General features: G+C 39.1%; 1 protein-coding gene across 7 annotated transcripts in view; it reads left to right on the top strand.

The window, feature by feature from the left end:
* The window catches only part of ABCC9 (ATP binding cassette subfamily C member 9), a 74,504-nt gene that overhangs the window by 3,921 nt on the left and 47,585 nt on the right, over positions 1-22,998 (top strand). For 6 of the 7 annotated variants that reach the window (XM_055711766.1, XM_055711764.1, XM_014287028.3 and 3 more), the window contains 9 exons: positions 2,641-2,715; positions 4,264-4,426; positions 6,798-6,939; positions 7,309-7,430; positions 8,441-8,607; positions 9,296-9,538; positions 15,704-15,898; positions 18,681-18,845; positions 20,409-20,564. In XM_055711766.1, the coding sequence (XP_055567741.1) occupies positions 4,282-4,426; positions 6,798-6,939; positions 7,309-7,430; positions 8,441-8,607; positions 9,296-9,538; positions 15,704-15,898; positions 18,681-18,845; positions 20,409-20,564 (1,335 nt within the window). In that variant the 5' untranslated portion in view covers positions 2,641-2,715; positions 4,264-4,281. Of the gene's footprint in view, positions 1-2,464; positions 2,716-4,263; positions 4,427-6,797; positions 6,940-7,308; positions 7,431-8,440; positions 8,608-9,295; positions 9,539-15,703; positions 15,899-18,680; positions 18,846-20,408; positions 20,565-22,998 lie in introns of those variants that run through there. The other variant, XM_055711763.1, reaches the window with a different exon arrangement.

The raw sequence follows: 22,998 nt of genomic DNA, 5'->3' as shown, positions 1-22,998 counted from the left end.
TAAACGTTTTCAAAAGTGAGATTCAGTAGAAGTCAGTATAGTGGAGGCCTTTTAAAACTCTTCAATTCTTTTAGAATTCTTAAAGATCTCTTTAGCCTTAACTCCCAATACTGAAATACTGTTTGAAAATGCAATTTAGACTTTCAAATTAGTCTGAAGTTTTTGAACATGCTACTGGCACTGTTTGCAGCCTTAAGAATGTGTCGATCTGTATCTAGATCAACACATCTGTTAAGAATGTTAATCTGTTAAGATTCTTAAGAATCTGTTGATCTGAACTTTGCAAGCATGAGATCTGAGCGTGGGCATGAGGAAACTTGCCTTTATATTAATCAAATTTTCCTTTGAAGAAGACTGAAGGTTACACTGTCCCTTGGATGAGCCATTGCATTTGGAAACCTGTCATGGTCCAACTCCTGTTAACTTTGGTGGAGCTGTGCAAGCTTTGTTGTAAAACACCGCATACTGTCCAGAGAAATCAGGGATTTGTTCTTCTGCCTTAGGGGCTTTTCTTTCTGACCTTCTCTGGAAATGAGCACAGCTTGTTAAACCTTGAAGCCAATGAAAATGGGCTTCTGGAGGCACACCCTGATGCGGCAGAAAGTAATGACTAATTTCAGCTTCGTATGAAATGGGAGTCTCACTTGCATTGATGGTAAATGCAAAGCATCCTCCCTTACATGTCAGTAAAATTTCATCCAATATATTTCCCCTATCCATGAAACTTGAGCAAAGAAGTAGAAACTACATGCCACGCTTTATGCCTGGGGTGATGGACCTGTGCATCAGTGCATTTCCAGAGCCTCCTATGTAAATTTTCCAAAAAACTGAGCAAGGTCCAGTGGTTTGAGTCACACAGGCAAAACTGGAGGGTATACCGGATCTGCCTTCTCCGCCAGGAATGGATAGGAAGGGAATGATGGAGTGGTTTCTCACTCCCCGTGAGGCACACGGGAGATAAAATAATTTCTTAGAGCTCTAATGTACTGCAGTGTATTTTGATATGCCACGCTGATACAAAGAGCTACTAGCAGCCTGTCTGTGTAAACACCAGAAATCATCTGTGGAAGTTGGCAACATCAACAGGTGCAGAACATGGGTCCTCCACTTGCACTCAGTTTGTTTCCAGCACAGTGGTGATGGACAAGTGGATGGAAGAAAGGAAGGGAGGGAAGAAGGAAGGATCACTGTACTGTACTGTACTGTACTGTACTGTACTAGATGTGTGTCCTGAAGTGGGTGCTGCCAAAAAGAGAAGTTGTACCTGGTGAGCATTTTATGAAGCCAAATCATAAGCTGCATTGGGTCAGCACAGCATCGTGACACTGAGAAGAATGTTTTGGTAGATTTTAAGCCTGTGAAGGTTTAATGAAGATGGTCACTGGGTGTGCTGATTAATGATGAAGTGTTTTCTGACTTAAAAACATGGGAATTTATTGTCAATTACGCTATCTCATTTCATTGGAAATGCAATCTTTTTTATTTTCTGGTAGTTTTTTTTTTTTTTACAAACTAACCAAATTAGGCTCTTTGATTTTCTCTCTCATGCTAAGAGAAGACAATTAAATTCTACTTCTTTTTTTAAATGAACCTGTAACAAAAGTCTTGTGAATACACTACCTGTACCTAGTCTTGAAAATTATCATCAGTACGATGGGTACTGTCTTTATTTAATTTTTTTTCATTTTATTTTTTATTATTAATTTATTTTACGTAATGATTTTTAAAAATATATTTATTTAATTAATAGGTAATTAATGATAGGACTTTCTTTTTTTTTTTGGATAGGACTAGATTTTTTCCTCAGTCCTGCCAACATGCAAAGCACAGTTCGTTTTAAGAGTGTTATTGGACATACTCCATCACAGAACTAGGCACAGCACAGATTCTTGTGAACATTCAGGTGTGATTCTTGAAAGATGCAGCTTCCCTGAGAGCTTTTAGGGAATATTGTTTGAGGTGTAATAAGAAACCTTTACAAACTGATGGTAGGTCCTAGCTAACAGGTAACAGCCTCCATGCAGTTAATAATCCTTTCTTCCACAGAAACATCTGCTGCCTATGTTCCATTTCCCTTCCAGAAAAGTGGAAGAAAAACAACAGTTCCCTTAGCTTCTTTTGGACATGGTTTTAATCCTTTCTCCCAGATTTATTTTTGAGCAGAAGCCAAAAGCTACACTGGAAGTCAATGATTCAGAGCTCATTTGAACCCAGGACCCTCCTGCCTTTCAGTACCAATCCAACCACTAGACCACAATAGCATCTTTATGTTGTCTCAGAAAAGAGTTCTCTTTGTGGGAAAGGGAGGAAAATTCCCAAAGAACTCCCTTGGACTTTTGACCTTCGATAAAAATGAGGAAACAACACTTCTGATTTTCAAGAGATTATCATTACTGTTATGTTTCTCTTAAAGGAGACATGTCAAGCTTTTAAGAGTTCAAACCAGACAATTGCCATGTAGTTTTTTGAAAAGTTTTGAAAATGTATTTTTTTTGCTAATAACTCCTCAGTCTATTCAGACAGAATTCACATTAACACAATGTTTCTTTTGTGTTGCTAGTCATATGCATTTATGACTATATTTTTATATAAAAATAAAATGATAGAATGGTAGTGGTCATATCACTCTATTCATTATAGAGAATGGGCCGAACTCTCCATCGGGGTGTGTTCTACTGAAGATTGAGTGGGTTGCCCGTCAGCTTTTGCACCACAGTAAGTACATGCATGCATTTTTGCAGGATGTGGTCCATCGTATGACTGAGTTATGCTTAACTTCTGGCAAATCTCAGACTGTAAATTGCTGATATGTTTGGAAAAGGGACTGCATTTATCATATTCTTTACAATGAAACGCCTTTACAAATTTCACTGATGTATTTCAGTATGGATTATACTTTTCAGATCCAGCAAAAAGTTAGTTAAAAGCAAAAAGAGGATTTAACAGAGGTTCAAAGTACCTCCTTGAACTCTGTATTCTTTTGAAGATCAGTATGTTTATGCTTTCTCTAAGGCTGTACTTGTGTAGTTTATGCTTACCTTGTTGAAACAACTAGGCTCACAGAACTAATCTGAACTATTTGAGGACAGAAGGAAAACCTTTTCCTCCCCATTCAATTAACTTTGTTGTAAAAAACTGTGTTTGTGCATTTTTTTGCACATCTCTGTTTTTCTGATTTGGCAAAACTCATTAATACCAATGTTGTTGCAGAAAGACACATTCACCAAAGTATACATACACTTTGCTGAATTAGAGGTATTCTTTCCATTTTACTATGTAAAATTTGGAAAAAAAAAGATGTGAGAAAATGAGTTTACACAACCTATTCTACAGCAGTATGTTACTGCTTATAAGTCTCAGGCAAAAAAATCAGCAAGGAAACATTTTGGTTGCAATCTTGTTTCATGTTCTTATAAAGAAAAATTAAAAAATAAATGATGTAGAAGTTGATAAAAGCCAGAAGCTGGCCATTACTCTGTATCATACTATGGCCTACACTCTGCAAGCACGAATGCATGAGCTTATCTTGGTACAAAGATAATCTCATAAGAAATCATGGAAATAAGAGAACTGCTTAGATGAGGCTAAGCTCATGCGTAAGGATTTGCAGAATCAAGCATAAATGCTGAATTACTGCCTATGCCATCTTCAATACAACCTACTTTGATTAAGAGTTTGGCAATTATATGTAATGACTAGTGTGTGTGACCATTGTTCTATGGGACAATGAAGAAATACAAAATACCAGCAAATGCAAAGCTGCCAAATCACAGATAGCAAAGGTTCAGAGCTTGCACTGAGAACATGGTGCAACAAATCGTATGAACAGAGATGCTGCACAAAGAATGTTGGCACATCAAAGAAGCAGTAACACACAGGAGTCAGCTTATGTGCATTTGAGTTTTCTAATGAGAAATGAAAATGATTATTTTTCAACACTTGTTCTTCATACAGACACAAATACAGAGCATTTGCAGCATAATATTAAAGTATATAATGAACACTACAAGACATAGCATAGTGTAATTAATAACTGGTACTTACAAATAGTACATATAAATAAATATAAATAATATTATTTTAATATAAGCACAGCCTTCATTCTAATGTGCTTATATTTGATGAAGCCCGGAAGAATTTTCAAAGGACAACTGAATTATTCTCTATGGGTTGTTCAGTGTGCTCCTTCTGTATCTGTTTATTTATTTTATGTTTAGCTAAAGGGAATGATAGCAGTCAACTATTTTTTCTTTCTTGTAATAGTCAGACCTTCTGGAAGCAATGAGGCTCGCATTTTGTGGTAATGACAATGCTTCAGCCTATAACATCAGTGCTGGTGTCCTCAGAAATGTCTGCTTTGTGGATGCCCTCAACCTGGTTCCCCATGTCTTCTTGTTATTTATCACCTTCCCAATTTTGTTCATCGGTAAGTTATTAAATGGAGCTGTACAATCCTACAAACATTTGAGCATGTATTTATACTCAGCCATGTTTATATGTGCTTGGAGGCCTGTGATGCAAACCACTGGAGCCTTTGCATTTATTAATTTTTAAAAAGAAAAGGCAGAATGGCTTGACCCAGAGATTGTGAGCCAACCTGCTTGAAATATTGGGTATTTTAGATACGAATCTGAACTAAGCAGCATGAAAGGATGGATAATAACCAGAGAAATCGGATCCAAATGCTTTGAAATGTCTCTCTGGAGAGGTTTTCTTCAGATTTGAAACTGGCAACTTGCATCCTTTGCTATTATTAGATACTAGAAGTCTTAGGGCAGTGGGTCTGAATTCCCTTCAAGGTATGTGAATTTCAGAGAATATCCAAAATGTGCAATTGGATCTAAGGCTAGGAGAAGCATACGAAACTTTAAAAACTTTTAAAAGAAGTAAATACTTCTTTTGCCAACATATGTACACAGAAGTAGAACAGAACAAATAATTTTTTTCCACAGAAATGAAAATAAGAAACGATAAATCTCTCTTGAAGAACTTAGGACAGTGGAGTGGCTCTGACTTCTATATTCTTGTAAAGACCCCCATCTAAACTAGTACTCTAATGACACTTTTTCTCTATAGTTGTCTCTTTATCCCAGTTATTTGCAGTGATGAAACAAATACAATTTAATACTTTTTCAGAGCTGTCAAACAGTGGCTTTCTAACTCATCGTAGGAGGTAGAGAGACTTGAATAACCATCAAAAGACAATAAGTATTAATAAAAATGAATATTCTCCTTACAACTTAATGAAAAATGGCATGTCAGTTCTTCCATGTTACCATCTTGGTGCTGCACATACACGCAGTAATACATTTCTTCCATGGTGAAAATTTGAATTTGGGACTATATTCAACCTAGAGATTTGATGACTTCCCTTAAGCAAAAAGACTCTGAAATGATGGAATAATAGGCTACAGGAACCTGTAGGCTAAGACACTCAGTACATGGCAATCAAAGGTATAACAAGATTCAGTTGCTGAAAACTAACTAAATGAAAACCAGCTTGGGAGAGACAAAGATTGGAGCAAGGTCAAAGAAAGCTGCATTAGATTAGGAAAATCTTGGGAAACTATGGAAAATGGTTGAGGTGGATATGGAGAAGAGAGAATATTTTGTTCCTGCAGTACTTTGCATATTAAACATGGATGAAATGGTGAAATCCTGACAGTTTCCAGGAATGAATAAACCTGGGCTCTTGCTTATGTGTTTCTGAGTCACCTGATGAGCCTCTAGGCACGATGAGATGCTACATCCTTGCATATGAAAAGCATATCTTGGAATTTAAACTCAGTTGGTTTTGATTTCTTTTGTTTTGTTTCTTTACTTCCCTGAAACGTACTGTTCTTGGGATTCTCTATGGGCTTCTGGAAGCCTGTCAGGGAATTCCAGGAGCTGCCTTACAGTAAGAAGGACATGTACAGCCATTTGGGCTGACTGACTCAGGGCAGCCCTGGACCAGGGTGGGAAGGGACAGAGGACAAAGCAACACGCAGGACAAGACTCACCATCATGAGAAGTTAATCCCTGGTCAGTCCCCAGCTACCCCCAGCCCTGTCCCATCACTCAGATCCCTGGTGTCCCGCTTCGTTCTGGGTCGCTGGCCTCAGACAGGATTTTGTCTGAAAAGAACAGGTGCTATCTGAGGTGATGACGTGAAAATAGGCTTCAAGATTAATTTGGTGATTAAATCAGCTGAGCCCAGCTGTGAACTTTAATGTGCCAGGAATGCACTAGGCAAGGAGGCAGGGCTGTGCCTGAGAAGCAGAGACTGGGAAATCACTGTCCAGCATCCCCTGAGACAGTGCTCCCAGCCAGGCCTGAAACAGAGACAATAAATGTTATTTGTTTGAAGTAAATGTGTCTCTTTGAGGCCTCCTTGGAGGATGCAACTTTTATATCAGCTAGAAACTTTATCCAGTCTTGCCTGTGACTGGGAAAGACATGACGATGCCATCACTTCACATCTGTCAGTCTGTTGTGTGAGGGTGAGACTGACATATTTCTTCTGTTTTTTTTTTCATCTTTGCTCTTGGCCAGGGACCTCTTCTCCTCAATTGTGCAATTGGAGGAGGCCTGTTGTCCCATTGTCTACAGGGTTAGATCAAAATTATGGGGTGCTGCATGGCAACCCAGACACTCCTGGGTCATCATGTTAGTAACAACACCCCCATAGTCTTGTAGGGGTTTGTATTGATTGTATACTGTTAAGTGTGACTTATGGATTAGGATGGGGAATTGATAACCAGATCAATCACTGGCTGGCTGTGCGATAACCTTCCTCTTTCACTATTATTTCCCAGGCTGGGGAAGCCAAAGCTCCAAAGTCCAGATTCACCACAATACCTGGCTGCACTTCCCTGGACACAACCTGCGGTGGATCTTGACATTCACCCTCCTGTTTGTACATGTGTGTGAAATAGCAGAGGGCATAGTTTCTGACACGTAAGTGATGGTGTTTGGTGGGTAGCCAAGCTAATTGCCTTCATTAATATATAGTGTTAATGTGTGATGGGCTGGCTAGTAGGGCGTAAGGAGGTTTTTTTCCCCAAAAAAGCTGGGGCATCATTTCATGAACTGTCCGGATTTTAATGGGATGAAGATGAAACAATTGTTCTTAGCACTTCGCTGTTTTCCCCTCAAGCTATAATGCAAGTAAACATTGGCAACAGTTCAAGCATTTGTATGAAAAAAAACTTTTTGTCTCTAGGAATGTCGGTTTGTCCTCTCAAATAGATTAGCAGAACACCTAGGAATGTAACAGTGGTGAAAAAAGACACCAAATACACTAATTTATACCTTATTTCTTTTCAGGCAAATGAAATCTCGCCATCTGCATCTCTTTCTACCAGCTATCATGGGATTTGTGGCTGCCACTGTATCCATAGTTTATTACCACAATATTGAAACATCCAACTTTCCAAAGTTACTGTTGGGTAAGTCTAAGTCTGATATTTATGTACTCTTACAAAACCGAGAAGCTTAGCCGAAGTCAGCTTGCATAGATTGAAGAAGATGGTGAAATGTGTGAAAATGTTAAGAAAGAGAGAAGTAATTCTCTGCTTTTTGAGCTAGTAGTATTGTAGGAGTTATTGCACTTTTTACAAGGTACCTACTGAAAACTGCTTTCAAAAATTATGACAAAAGGAAAAGCATTGTATACCTATTGTATTTCTAGCATGAGCTTTTGGGTATTTTTTAATGCTGCTCATTCTTTTGAGGCAAATCTTGTCTTCAGTCAAAAAGACTATTTTAAAAAGCCACCTTTAATAGCAATCTGATCACAAACCATCCTGTGCAGATGGCTGTTGTTTCTCAGCATCCCTTGCAATTGATTCTGAGATTACCCAGTCTACTGTCTCTGTCAGGGGATGGCTAGAAGAATTTGACTAGAAATTGCAGGATAATGTTTCATACAAGTATACTGTCCAAATCACCTGTAACTCAACAACCTGGATGAGACATTGACAGATACAAGGCAGGATGCAGGAAAATACTAAACTATACCAACTTTTTTTTCAAAATGATTATATTTCCATATGCTCACCTGGGATGCACCCTGCTTTTTCAAAGAGACAATATGATATTTGTCAAGTTAAGTTAATTTTTGTTCATTTTAATAACAAAGTTACCCTTCAGATTACCTTCTAGTGGACTCTTTGTAATTGTGTGAAGACCCACCATTGTGGATCTCTTTAAAGGCAAGTGGCCCAGGAAGAAAAAGAGTGACTTGGGGAAAGGAGGTGCAAAGCAAATTCTGTGAACCTGATTCCCTAACTTTGGCTGACATCACACATCGCCAGCCTGCAGTCTGGTGCTATAGAGGACCACTGTGCCTGCATTGCACTAAACCATGGAGTATTTCTGTCTGAGAGCTAAAACTTCTGCAGCACTGGTACTATATTTTAATTTTTTTTTTAATTATGCATGTGCACCTGTTTTACAGCTCTCTTTCTTTACTGGATAATGGCCTTTGTCACCAAAACGATTAAGCTTGTAAGATACTGCCAGGATGGTGTACCTTTTTCTCAGTTGCGTTTCTGCATCACTGGAATTATGGTCATTCTGTATGGGCTGCTGATGGCTGTGGAGATCAACGTCATTCGAGTTAGGGTATGTGGTTTATTTATCAGAATCTGAAAAAATATCAGTAGTACCTTGGGGGAATGAAAATGGATATTTAGTCCCAGTAACTCTGGCTTGTGCCAAGTTCAGTCCCAAGGTTAGCTTAGCCATATATGTCTGGTTAATTCTATAGAAATCAGTGGGACCTGGCATCTCTTTAAAATGTATGTCCTTGATGTGTACCCTGGACTTGGTATGTATGTGTGCCAGTGTATATGTATACACACAGAGAGTGCATACATTTTTGTATAGATAGATACACATACATATTTGTGCAGGCAAGGGTGTATGTGTGTGTCTGTGTAACCTATATAGTATCTGCTATGTTAATGCAGATAAACTATATATGTAGGGAAAGTATAAGTTAACATATGTTCTTACCCATGATAATTTAACATGTAAGTATGTCCCAAGAATTATTTTTTGTTGTTCAGATAGAGATAACTGGTAGGTTACGGAGCTGTGTCCACGTCCCGTATTGCTCAGTTTCTTGACAGTTGTGTTGTCAAAATAGAAATGCTCCTATTTACATGCAAAAATATATTTAAATGCAATGTATAATTACCTTTAAATGCAAATTGTATTATTATTGTATTGTATTATACATAATTTTTACTAAAAATTACCATTAATAATAAAATTCCTGAGCACATGCTGTCTATTTTCCTCTCTCCAGAGGTATGTTTTTTTCATGAACCCTCAGAAAGTAAAGCCACCAGAGGATCTACAGGATCTGGGGGTGAGGTTTCTGCAGCCCTTTGTCAATTTGCTGTCAAAGGCAACTTACTGGTGGATGAATACTCTTATTATATCTGCTCACAAGAAACCTGTGGATCTGAAGGCGATTGGAAAGCTTCCAATTGCAATGAGAGCACTGACAAATTACGTTTGTCTCAAAGAAGCATATGAGGAACAAAAGGTAACTACAGATGTTCATGTCACTGTTTGGCCTTAGAAACTATAGTGTCGCTTTGAATTTTTTCTGCTTCTACAAAAGCCTAGTTTTAGGAATGTTTAACTTAGCACTGTCTGTTCCAAGGTGAAACTTGGCTTAGGAAGTTGCAATCTAATGGTTACTGGTTTTAAGTGAGAGAAGGGAGAGTTGCCAGCTCGAGAGCAACTGGAAACTAAACCCATAACACTGATCACTTGCTCGATCTCATTTTACAAGTGAAAGCTTTGTTTGAAACTCTGTTACTTATGACAGCATGTTAAATTAGAAGACATTCTGTCCATAGTTCCAGCTGGAATAACTCATCTTCACTTTTTTCTCCAGAAAGAGAAATAGCCAAAACCATACATCCAGAATAGCCAAAAAATCGGTGTCTTAACAGTGTTCTAGTCACCAGTCCATAAGGGCAGCTATGAAGGAAATTAACTCCATCCCAGCCAGACACAGTACAGAAAACATAGTTGGGCAAACTCATTGCATAGAGCAGGAGTTTCCAGAGAAACTTCTGGATGTATCTAGGCAAAACTGTGGTGTTTCATTTGTGCTTAAAGCTGGTGGTTTCTGCCAAAAAAAAGAAAGATTTTGTTTTGCAGAAAGGAGGAAGGATTCAAGTGCCTGCCTGTCTGATTTGTATGTACATGCCGATTCTCAAGCATAAACAGAGGCATTCATACAGGCATTCAGAGGCCACTTTGGAAAATGTAGCATGTAGGAAAAAAGCATATAAATCCTATTCCTGCACACACCAGATAAACATGTTTCCACACATTGTATGGTTTAGAACTGCAGTTCAAGGGGAATCTGTGAGAAGCAGCTCTGCTCCCAGCAGAGATGGAGCTAGAGACTCCTTTCTGTGCTCTCTGAAATGAAACCATAATCAATACAATCTGTTTTAATAGATTTAGGTTGATTCTCCTTCCTTATGTAGTTGATGCTCACAAAGTCTAGAGACTAGAGACCAAGACTCTGCTGCTTTAAGCAGAAAACTACTGAGTCATAGGAACTAAGCTTTTCACACCAAAGGAGAAGTGCATCCCTTAGGCCAGCTCCTTAAAGAAGCATTTGGTGCCTAAATCCTACTTAAAGAGACAAGAGTCTTAGGCACCTACATGCGCCGAGGATCTGAGTCCCTGTGCCATTCCTCATGACAGGCACCATGACTGGGAGCAAGCATTCTTCTGTAGCTCATTTACATCTGCAGATACCGTGTGTGTCTGCACAAATATGCGGTTCAGATGCCAAAAGGCAAGCTAAGTGTGCTATTGCTCATGTGCATGAATGCAAACTTTCAGTGTATAGCTTCCCTCAGTGTGCATCATGCACCTATGAAGACTTGCAGAAACGTACCCATGCAGCTATGTTTATAAAGCTGGCTTACAGCAGATATTTTGGTTTCTGTAGTTGTTTAAAGTCTTGAGATTACCACAGCCTCTAATAATCGAAAACAGGCTGTAACCCTAAAGTAAACTGATACTTCATAGATAAAGTTAAACCAGAAGGCTAAAGACAATCCAAAGAGACAGGCAGTGGAACTTGCTGCAGGTCACTTCCAGGGAGAAATGTGTTGGCCTGTGCACGGTTGGGTCAGAAAACAGCTATAGAATTAAGAAAATTCTTCAGGTTGAAGCATGGTCTGCAATCTGGAAGAGATGATATGTCACTGTCTCTGCTGCCAGACTGTATTTTACACTAATGTTCTGCAGCTGGTGAAGGGAGCCCCCTGGATTAACTGGGGTTACCCTGCCTGTGCCTGGAAATAGCCGATCTCAGCTGTGCTCCATGGCCCCACAGAAAGAAAGCTTCTGCCCCTTTCCAAAGCTGCCTTATCACGCCTTGATGAAAGACGCTGAACATGACCATGAATAATCTGTATTGTAAAATGCCTTTGAGATAGCTAATGTGACATTGTCTTGCTATCCTTTCTGCATGCTAAGAGAACTGAAACCAGCTAAGATTCTCTACCAAATAAAAGCATGAGGGAAATGAGTCAGGTTAAATTTTGCTGACCGTTTGCTCAAAATCACTGTTTACTAAACCTGTGTCCCAAGCATACAGAAGCATAAACTAGAAGCTCTGAGATTAACTTTTTATGGCTGCTATATTCTGCTAAAATAGCGTATTGCCACTTGCATAACCTGTGAACATAGTCTGTGAACATTGGGTTCAACCTTTTTTTTCCTTTAATGCCAGTGGACAGCTCCTGAAATACATACTCATCTATTTAGACAGAATTGTTCCAGCTCCTGCCATAGGAAGGCTTGCTCACTGACATGAGACCTAAGCTAACACGTCTCAGTTGACAAATCTGAATTTGCTGTTCTGTTCTGGGTTTTTTTACATTTTCAAATTTTCACCAATCAGTTCTTAGCATTATGAATACAAAATTATTTAGTTAAAAGTAATTTTTTTCAAAACATCAATTAAATTTTAATACTACTTTCTTGTATATAGAATTTTAAAACCAATTATCAGTATTTTTATTATAATATTAAGTATGAGACAATACAAGGCTAAATAACTGGTGATCAACATTCTAATTAGTTATTAGTCTGGTAATCACTTCATTTATTGGAGTCATTTATTATTTATATTATTTAAAGAGATATATGTTATTTATGGGTCATTTATTACTGGTTTTGTAGATAGTTTGTGTTTGGCAACGCAGCATAACACAGCATACCATAAGAAAACAACATGGCATATGTTCTTTCAAATTAGAAGATACTATAAAACTACAGTTAAAACAAGCTCTTTTGATAATTAATCTTACTTAAATATGCTGTTTGAGTTTTTTCCTTAACAAAGTTTTGCCAAAAAACCACATTGCAAGTGGCTTTCCATATCCCGTTATTTCCTGACATCAGTAAATATTCTAAAAGATGGACTTGCTATATGTTTTTGCTTTTCTGGAAAGTCTCGTATAGAAACAGAAATACCTCATCCTATAGTATTTTTGTCATACCTGTCTAAGAATCCTGGAGAAATTCTAATTGTAGATAGGAAGGTTGCTTCTGCAGAATAAGTAGTGATGCACATAGGGTTAGACTCGACCTTAAATTCATATGTTCTCTTTAATACACGGTCAAAGTTCCTACTACATTAATTGATATTTTTGCTGAAGAGAAAGAATTCTTTAGTAAGATTAAGAAGCTAAAGTAGTCCTTAATGATATGCAATGAAACTCTCACAGCCAAATTTTGGCTCCAATGTACTATATGTGGGTAGTCCTTTCACATAACATCTACCCCTCAAAATTTGATCCTGCTTCTGATGTTGCTTGACTTTTGTTTTGGTTTCTGTACAAGCAATGTAGATGTTTCAAAGCACATACTAATGCATCATACATCACATATCCCCAAGCAGATTTAGTACATTGATATTACATTTGGTTTACCCCATCAACCTAAATCCCATGTAATTTGCCCTAAGGGTCAATAGAAAGCTTTTCTTTTGGGATGGGATAGCAAAAGCAACTTTTGAAGTCCAGGACCATTAGTTTCCTATACCTGCTGTTCACATGCCACTGTGGATCTTACCTGTTACGGCAAAGAGAGGAGGAAAGAAAGTGTGTTAGCTAGAAACCAGAGGGAAGAGCATTGCCCCTCAGCAGCAGGCTGACATGTCAGCTCCAGCACTAAGGGAACAGTCAGATTTCCATATTTACTGAGGCATACCTTACAGGTGGCTTGATTTACCAGCGAGTGCTGTCTCACTTGCCCTTATTTCAACTGTTGAGTGCCCATGGTAGAGAAAATTACAGTGATTTCAAAGGCAGGTGACAAAGGCAAAGAAAACCTAAGCAAGTGCCATAGGTGAGAACAGCAGTCCAGCCTGGCTGATTAACACAACAACAAATGCTACTGACCATTCTAACAAAAATAATCCTTGCAAATTTAAACGAACACTGAGATGCACAGTTGTGTAAACTGATTAAGCTCATACTTGTATTGATGCAACTGTCACCTGTCTTCAGTACAGCTCCTCTCCTTTTCTTTAACTGGGTAATTTTTAACATTATGTTTTAAGATGTTTCTTCTCACCTTCTAGAAGGAAAGTATGTCCTTCCAACCCCCCATGCCCAGGAGGAGAATCTCGTGGCTTCAGGTGGCTTCCCAAACCACAGAGGCTTAAAGGGACTGGGAAAAGGCAGGAAATAATCATTTTGTAATAACATTTTTCTGATGCAGAAAGCCCAGACAGAGCTTTTTATTTAATTCTTATGACACTGGCCAAACTTTCAGTTGTGGATTTTCTGAAACATCAGTAGTCATCAGAGAGCTATAATGAGTGGTGATTGACAGATCATCCTTCAGCACCTAAATAGAGGATAGGGTTGGCACATACAACGTGCCATACTGCAAGCCCATAACACTGGGCCTCAAGAACTGTTCTGGAAAAAAGCTTAAGACTGGAAGAAAAATCTGTTCTTCTTTCTCCCCCCTCCTCATTAGATACTTTAGCTAATTTAAAGTCCCGATCAAAAAAGAAGAAAAAATGGCATTTAGCAATAGACATTATTAGGTAATTTAATTTAATTTAATATTTTTGCCAATGAAAAGTAAATAGATTTCATGTAGTGATGACAATTACGTCAATTGTAGTAGTAGTGAAAATGGCTATTAAAATAGTAAAATCTTTTTAAAGAAATAAGGATTTGTCATTGCCATTTACCAAATTCACCCTTAACTGAATGCCCAGAATAGTATGTGCAACTTTTTCCAGAAGATGGTTGATGTGTTTTCCTAATAAGTTAGCCAAGCTCCCATCAAACCGTTAAATGCGGGTTGTTGGTTTGAGGAGGACAGCAGTGGCTCATGCAGTGCACTCTGGCTCAAAACCCAGTAGACAATGAATTCAGAGCCTTCTGCCTGGGAAGGTCACGTGAGGCCCTCCTGCTCTTCCTCTCCTCAGAAAAAGCAGTTTCATTCTCAACACTTTCGGAAATGTTAGCTCTAAATTGTCCCCATGCTTCTTATTTCTCTGTACCAAGCTTCTTGGCATTGGGTATGACCAGCCTGGCCTGAACTCTAGAAGCCAGCACGCAGCTCTCTGGCCCTCCTGTACACTTGTACATTTTTGGCACCATGCAGATATTCTGTCCCACAGTTGAAGTGGCATAAAAGGAAAAGGCGAGAAAAGAAGAAAAAAGACCTGAGGCAGCCAGGCAGAGCACAGCACACTTGCTTTTCTCTGGTTAATTTGCTGGGGCAGGGCGTTGTTATTACTGGGCTATACTTAAAATGTCTGTGAACACTCAAGAGGGCTTGGCTTGGGTTACAATTTACAGGCATCTGTGCTACTTGAAAATTGACAGATGCTTTTTTAAAGTGTCAAAAGCTGCTGCCTGAAGTGCAAGGAAGCACTCTGCAGACCATGGATCTGTTCACTAAAACCCTTTCTTCTTTAGATTGAAAGGACCTCAGAAATACCAGAACTCCTCTGACTAGATAAAGAGATAGCTGCTGGCTGGTGGTTTAGGGCGAGAGTTCTGATACTGCATACATTCACAGAACTGAAGGCTAGAAAGGACCCTTATTTGATTTAATCTTACCTCCCAACATAGCCTGTTACTTTCATCTTTTTGAGCACAGTAATTAGAGATCAGCTGAAGTGTGTCTTCCTGGGAGGCTTCCAAGAGATAGAAAAAAAAAAATCCAGATAAGTTTAAATGATGTTGTTGTAGGTGTCTGTCCATGTTTATTCCTTCAAGCCCTTTCTCACATCAGAAGCCTTTACTGGATCAAGTGGTTTCACAGCTACTGTGAAAGCCGAGATTACCCCTTTGAGCAAGGGGTTGAAAGGCCAGACCTTTTCCTGAGTGCACATGTGACAAGGAGCTATGGCTACGTGCCAGTGCGATTAATCGTGTTTGCATTCCTGCATTCACAGGTTCAGGAAAGTGGTAGGATTTAGAGGTGAGAAACCACAGCTACCAAGTGGAGGCAGGATTTGAATTTGCTGTGAAGAATGGCTGAAAACTGTTGATATCTACAACATGTTTGCTACCTCACCTAGTCCAAAACACCCTTCAGGAACCATTTGGGCATCCAGACAGAAATGAAATGGAAGTTGCTATGTAAAGCCAGGGAGGCTTCTTCTTGTTGCGTTGATACCTGTTTCTCTGTTTTCCAGAAAAAGGTAGCAGACCAGCCCAATCGGAGTCCCTCCATATGGTTAGCCATGTACAGTGCTTTTGGCCGACCAATTCTTCTCAGCAGCACGTTCCGTTACTTGGCTGACTTGCTGGGTTTTGCTGGGCCATTATGCATTTCTGGCATTGTCCAGGGCTTCCAGAATACAACCAACAATACAAATACGACAGAAAAGGTAACCTGACAACATGGATTGAAAGACTTTGGTAGTAGTTCTAGATTCCTACCAGGTATTGAATATGTCTGGCTGCATGCTTTTATACATCTATGACCATCTTTGTATTATTTCTTTGTTTCTTTCAAGCAAATTATTTTTTTTGTGAATGACAGTCAAGTTATAAACCTAAGTAGTGGAAGTCTTTGGTATGAATGTGACACAGGTAGCGGAGGCTTCCCACAGTTGCCCAGCTGTCTGCCTCTTGGTGGAGTCATCCCAGCAGTTCTGGGGAGAAGGAATAGCTTTTCTGCTCCTATGCAGCTATGCCTGTTCGGTTCAGGCAGGACACCCGCTGGTGGTGCCTCAATGATGCATCCAGCAAGGGTGAGTCTAGGAATTTTGCTTAATTTCTGTCCATCTGTCCATTTGTACTCCACTGACAGGCTTGAGCTTTCTGAAATCTGTTTTCCACTGGGAAACCAAGAGTAGTCACTCCCTACTTGTGACTGATTATACTACTTGTTGCTGTGATGAAATGCATTGGCTCATGTGAGAAGTTGAGAAGCATCCACTTTATTCAATGGCATTCTTGATACTAGAGGTGCACAAAAGATACTAGTTCACAGATCATTTCAAGTTTCACCAAGACTGAACTTTTGGAGATCACCTCTAAGCACTGAGCAAGCCTCTGATACAGAACATTTTCTATCATAAGTAAAAGGATTTATTAGTAACTAGTGAAAACATACAAATTATTTTACTAGCTGACAGCAAAGAAAATATGATGAAGAAATTTTCCTGCTTCTGTCTTCTACAGAAACATCTCCATACACTTTATGCAGTAAATGTTTTGTACTTGAATGAGCAGATAGGTATGTAATGGAATAACGTATTCCCCTCCAGATAAAGCATTTGACTGTCATCGCTATCCAAATATCATCTTCTTGGCTGCTTACTCCCGACATTCATTTTCTTGACTGAATTTGGCTTTAGACTCTCATTCAGCCATTGTACTGAAGGAGAGTTTAATTGTGCAGCTTATCAAATAAAGCTCTTTATCATCCTTGAACCTCCATGTGTTGGATTTGAACCACGGAGTTAAAAGGCAAAGTGCATATTTTGCCTTCAAAAATGGGTGTTTTTTTCCATTTTGAGCAAACAAGGTATTTAAGCTTGAAAATGTTCATTTCTGGATCTCAGATTTAGGAATATGTACCATGTCTACTTCCTTTATTTTTTTGTACAATTCAGTGTAGTGGTTTTAGTTCTGGGTTTTTTTTAATTTTAATCAACACTGGCTAAAGGGAAGATTAAAATAATTGGAGAACTTGAAACCACTCCAAGGGCCTGGCTTGGTGACAGTCACTGTTTCTCTTGGATACATTTCAGAATGCATTTCTTTTAATTTATGGATTTTGATAAACTTTCTCTTGGTTGTTCTTGGTTATAAACTTTCTCTTGGTTATGCATTTCTCCTTTAGATTCTCTCTAGTTTAAATTAATGTGAATTAATATAAATGTATCCTTATTCCCCCATAATTTCTGAGAACTCTAGATACATTGATAAAGGTACCTACAAATATTATTTTATTATTGATATCCCCACTATGTAAACATGGGGAAGTTAGATGTGGCAGAACATTAAGAGAAGAGTTTTCAAATATAGTTATCTAACCAGCCATGCACTTAAGCAATCCTCGTTTCAAGGAGTCTTGGGCTGGTTGAGCCACTTAGTCCTATTATTTCAGTGGTATTTAGGTGTCTTACAGACATTGAGGCTTTTCAAAACACTGTTGGGTGCTTACACACACATTTTGGGTGTCAGCTGCCTGTGGCAGAGGGGGTGTGTGTAGTGGAGAGGCTGGGATCACTACAGTGAGGTGAGCCTGGAGGTTGGAGCACCTCTCTCCTGCCTACAGTCTCACGGTGGGTGACAGAAATCCAGAGTGATGAAGGAATCTTCAAGAGGCTAGGCACATGGTTTACTTTCCAGTATTTCCCAAACCTTTCATCTCAGAAGCAGGCTGGGTATTTCAGTAGAACAGGCTTTTTCCTTTTTTTTTTTTTTTTTTTTTTTTCCTTGTAAGAATTCCAGTACATCCTGCTTCCAGCTGGATCGGAAATACTGAAGGAACATCCTTCCTTGCAGTATTTTGGTACATTTGTTCCCTTTTCTGCCTGAAACAGAGCAGAACAGTGAACATAAAAACTAGAAAGTGAAAACAAGTAAGTGATTTAAATAAGATTTTTTTCCCCATTGAGGCATTTCAACCTCATTTTGTGGGGAACACTGGCATATATACTCATATTTTATTCAGAATTCACAGGTATCATAGACTATATTTCTGGAGGGAATTTTTTCCGTAACATGCAAATGCAACATAAGTAACTAATCCTATAGAATAAAGGATATTTTCTTGCAGTTTCTTTGTGGCGCAGGTTGAATGAGCTTTATTTTCTACTGAGTAGCATTTCTTTCCTACAAATCACCAGAATTCAATGGAGAAACTAAAGATAAGGAGTCACGTTGATCTCATTGTCCCTGTTCTGCTAAAACCAATCCATTTTAGAACTGCTAAAAGTTAAGATCCTTAGTCTTTGGAACATGAATGGAGTATTCAATTTGTATCCAAATTATTTTGGTAACATAAGGCAGTGAGAAATCTAATTTCTATTACTTTCCCATAATACCATCAATAATTTTTATTCTAATTCAATGACTGGATTTTCTTGTTTCCAGTGTCTCAAGAACGTACAATCACTCCTATGGCACTTTCATAATTCTTTCCTTTCTTTCCAGGTGAAGGATCCATCAAATTCATATCTTTCCTCAGAGGAATTCCTCAGGAATGTTTATGTTCTGGCAGTTCTTCTCTTCCTGGCCCTTATCTTGCAGAGGACATTCTTGCAGGCATCCTACTATGTGACTACAGAAACAGGCATCAACCTGCGAGGTGCTTTACTGGTGAGCAAAGATGTTCCCATGGTTTGCCAAGAAATTCACTAATAATAACTTGAGCTTTGTACTTTCATTTGTCTTGTTCTTTATCTGAAGACTCAGTTAACAATTGTTCGAGAGAAGATATGCACTGTATTTTTATACAGAAAACTGGAAAAAGTGGTATCACTGACATAGCCAAACTAATGGCAGCAATTCCTTTTGCTAAAAACTAAACCCATCATACTAACATGTAGAAGTTTAACACTCACTCTGTGCCTATAAGAACATACCTTTGCAGATGATGTTTAGTATATGAAGATAAGCAGTGTCAGTTTTGCTCTGCATCTGCTTTGTTCGTTTGCTTCTGCTGGTTACTTCTGCTGACTGTGAACAGAGTCATCTGCAGCGTATCTTTGGCCGAGCTATGTTTTACGGGAACATTGCCAATGTATTGTGAGTGGTGATTCTGAATACTTATGCCCTTTTGCACAGAGTGCCGTGGGATGGGACAGGAGTCATTCGTCTGCAAAACTGTCGCTAAACCCAGCATCCATTAACCCTCTGTGAAAGTCATGTTTATGAACTGGAGCCAGCAGCTCCAGCTCAGAATGTGGGTGGGTTGTAGCAGGGATCTCCACAGACCAGACTCCACAGACAGCAGCAGCACTGCGTGCAAAACGGAAGCTGGAACGGATGCTTTGCCGGGTGTAACTAACCATAGGAGTACCATCTTGGTGTGGAAGCTTCTTTTTTTTGTGCACACTGTGATTGATGTAGCTCTTTCAAACATTTTCTGCCTTCTCCCAGGATAGAAGGTACACACTATCTGTGAAGAAAGAATACCTGATTATTTCCTTGTGCTTTTGTGACTCCCACTTGCCAAAATGGGAACTCTTAGGACCATATGGAGCTGATGTAATTCGCCATGGTCTGTAGGCATTTCTGAGTAATTCTACAGGATCTACCCTGCACATGGACAAAACAGAGCAAAGAGCACAGAATTATTTTAAAAACTTCCTTCAAGCTGCAGTGTTTGATATTTGGTTATAACTGTGACTGGGCTCACAATATTTGTCTTTAAAATTGTGGTAGATACAAGCCCTGACTAATTTTAAACACTGTTAAGTTCCTGCAGATTTTATGGAAATAGGTGGCCAGGTAAAGGAGAGAAAACCAAAGGAATACATACCACCCTGCTCAAAACTTCATAGCATGAGTTTAACTACTTTATCAGAAACAAGGGTCTCTTTGACAGACAGTGTCACAAAAAAGCAGGCTCACCAAATGTCTGTTAAAAAAAGATCTTTGCCCAGTCTCCTGAATTTTGACGTTTTGTTGTCATTTTGTTCTGTTTTAGGTCTGCATTAAGCAACAAACCTTTTAAGAGGAATTGGAGTTTTTTAAAGTCAGTTCTCTCTTTTGTGCTTTCTCTCACTCTGTCTCCATCTCTCTCTCTATGTCAGGTGAGAGACTGGGAGAAGGGCTATCTTAAGTAAAGACTGATACCACAGTTTGAAACGTCCTGCTGCTGCTGTTGTTTTGTAATTATATCATTTTCATATTTTCCATTTTATTCCTTTCCTACAGGCAATGATATATAATAAGATCCTGAGGCTTTCTACATCCAACTTGTCCATGGGAGAGATGACGCTGGGACAAATCAATAACTTGGTTGCCATAGAAACAAATCAATTAATGTGGTTCTTGTTCCTGTGCCCCAATCTGTGGGCAATGCCTGTTCAGGTAGAGCATCAAAGTAAGGGCCTGATTTCAGTGATCCTCCAAGCTGGTTGAAAAGAGTATGTCTGTGAGACTACTACCAAATCCAGAGGGGAACTTGGACTTCACACTCATTTTCCAGAAGACTAACAAGCAGAAACATGGCCCATCATCTCCTCTGAAGGCGGGGAGGTTGTGTCTCCGAGGGCCGGTAAAGAGAGAGGATTTTTTTGAGCAGAATTTCCATGTCATGGATGTGTTCTGTGACTTTAAGAATGATGACTTGTCATCCTCTCCCTGCTCATATTTCTTCCACTACTGGCACAAGTCATTACTTTTATTTCTGCCACAGGGCAGCAGCACAGGCATCTGACCAGCGCTAAGTATTGCATTTGCAGCGTGCACTCCTAACTGTGTTTTGCAGCAGGAGCAAAAGGCAATTGAATCCTGCTCCGTGACTGACAGCAGCACCGACAGTGCGCTGCATGAAATGCTCAGAGAGGCTCTCATCTAAACAATCTTAGTTACTGTAAACATCTGGTTCTTAGCAAGGCTGGGAAAGTTCTGTAAGAACGAAAGGTAAAAATTATTAGCCTGAAGGAAACCTTCAAAAATGCTGTATGACTTAATGACCTAAGCCATGCTGATTTTCCAGGACACTTGGACTCCTGTAGCACCTTCAGAATTTTAGCTTGGAGTGGGATTGGCCTGGTCCTTTCCTATGGGTAATCTCACTGACATTAAACAACTTTAAAAAGGCACAAAACCTACTGTTCTAGCAGATTTGTTTTGCTGAAATTCCTGGAACTGTATCAGTAATCTTTGACAATAATTAACAATATTACTACTACTAATGGATCAGGTAGCATTTAGAGAGTCATTAAATAATTTATGGAGAAAAAGACAAAAAAGTTTACTTGGTAACAGAAATTAGAAATAATACAGACAGTTTCATTTTAAGTCATTGTTTCACATCCAGGTTAATTTGAAAGTGTTGCTGTTAATACTTCAAATGTTATTAAATGAACAGCTAATCTGATTGCTGTGGCTGGTGGATAATTATATGTAGCCTAAATTCACCATCATTTGTCTCTAATAAAGTCTTTGTCCCACCCACTGTAGAAATGTAATGGCCTTCCTCACCACTACTGTAAAAGGCTGGTTTGAGGAAGCTTCTGATTTTGCTGATCCCTGTAGTTCACCTTCAGACAATCAGGAGACAGGGAACACGAGTAGCTTGACCATAGCTTTGACTGGGAATGAGCATAGCATCACCCATGAATTTGTATCTGATGAGTGCACTTGGTGAGTAAGCATCTGTTGCCAAGGATGTAACAGGGCTCCTTCTGCTCTTAAGCTCTTAATCATAGCAATTACCTTACACTTTTGCTCCAACAGTAAAATCGAAAGGCAAATACTATTTACTTCTCAAAATATTATGCAGCTGGTATCAATGACACTGGTTTTGTGGTAATATATCTTTCTGTGGTAATAAGCTCAATTGGCTGGTTTTTGGAAAAGAGAGGGAAGAAACTAACCTTTGGTACCTATGAGTTGGATTATAACTATACCACTGTGGGAAAGGTGATAGTACTGTCCTGTCTTGCCTTATACAAAGGAGTTGAGCTTCAAGGGATGTTCCAAGAAACAGTAATTGTCAAGGCTGCCCCCTCCTCGAGCAGAACAGCTAGTAGCAAATACCAAACTTATATCCATCCAGTATGATCATTTATAGCCATATCCTCTGAAGATCGGGGTGAATCTTAGAAAATATATTGTGTATCCACCAATTATGGCCTGCTATCAGGGCAAAAATTCATTGCAGGTTCAGGCACCCAGTAAGGACTTCAGTTTATGCAAGTATAAATGGCTACCTGTAACCTTGTGTTAGTCTGCTAAGAAAATGGCATCTAGGTATGCTAACTTACATTACAGAAGCCTGACAAGCTAAATAATCCTGTCAAAATGTTGAACTCCACTTATTCTTATTTCTGATATTGTATAATAAGAAGGCAGATTTAAAGACAGAACTGACTTGTTTAAAAGATAACAAAAATATAAAGTAGGGAACCTGTTCTGTGTGCCCTATTATCCCTGAGGACATCTCTGTACCATAAAGTGGAGCTTTTAAATAAAAATACTTATGTAGTAGAGCTTGTACTAACTCAGGACCCAGAATCATGGTAGTTGCATCAGAGCCATTCCCAGGTAAACCTCTGTGGGAAGTGTTCCCAAAGACTTTGTAGGGCTAAGGTAGCATCTTGGTATTTTCCTACAGAGCTACATGATACTGATGCACAAGCTCAGGTTGTGTCACTCCCAGCGCATCTGCTTCATACTTTAGTGCCTTTTAGACATGCCTCTCCCTGCAGTTGCAAGAGGACCACTACAACAGAATGCAACTTGAGTCACAACAGTCCTAAGACCCTTGAATACTTCCAGAGTGATGTAAGGAGCT

Source organism: Falco cherrug, chromosome 5, assembly GCF_023634085.1.
Source record: "Falco cherrug isolate bFalChe1 chromosome 5, bFalChe1.pri, whole genome shotgun sequence".
NCBI lineage: Eukaryota > Metazoa > Chordata > Aves > Falconiformes > Falconidae > Falco > Falco cherrug.
The sequence above is the reverse complement of the archived record's forward strand: the minus strand, read 5'-3'. Positions and strand labels throughout refer to the sequence as shown.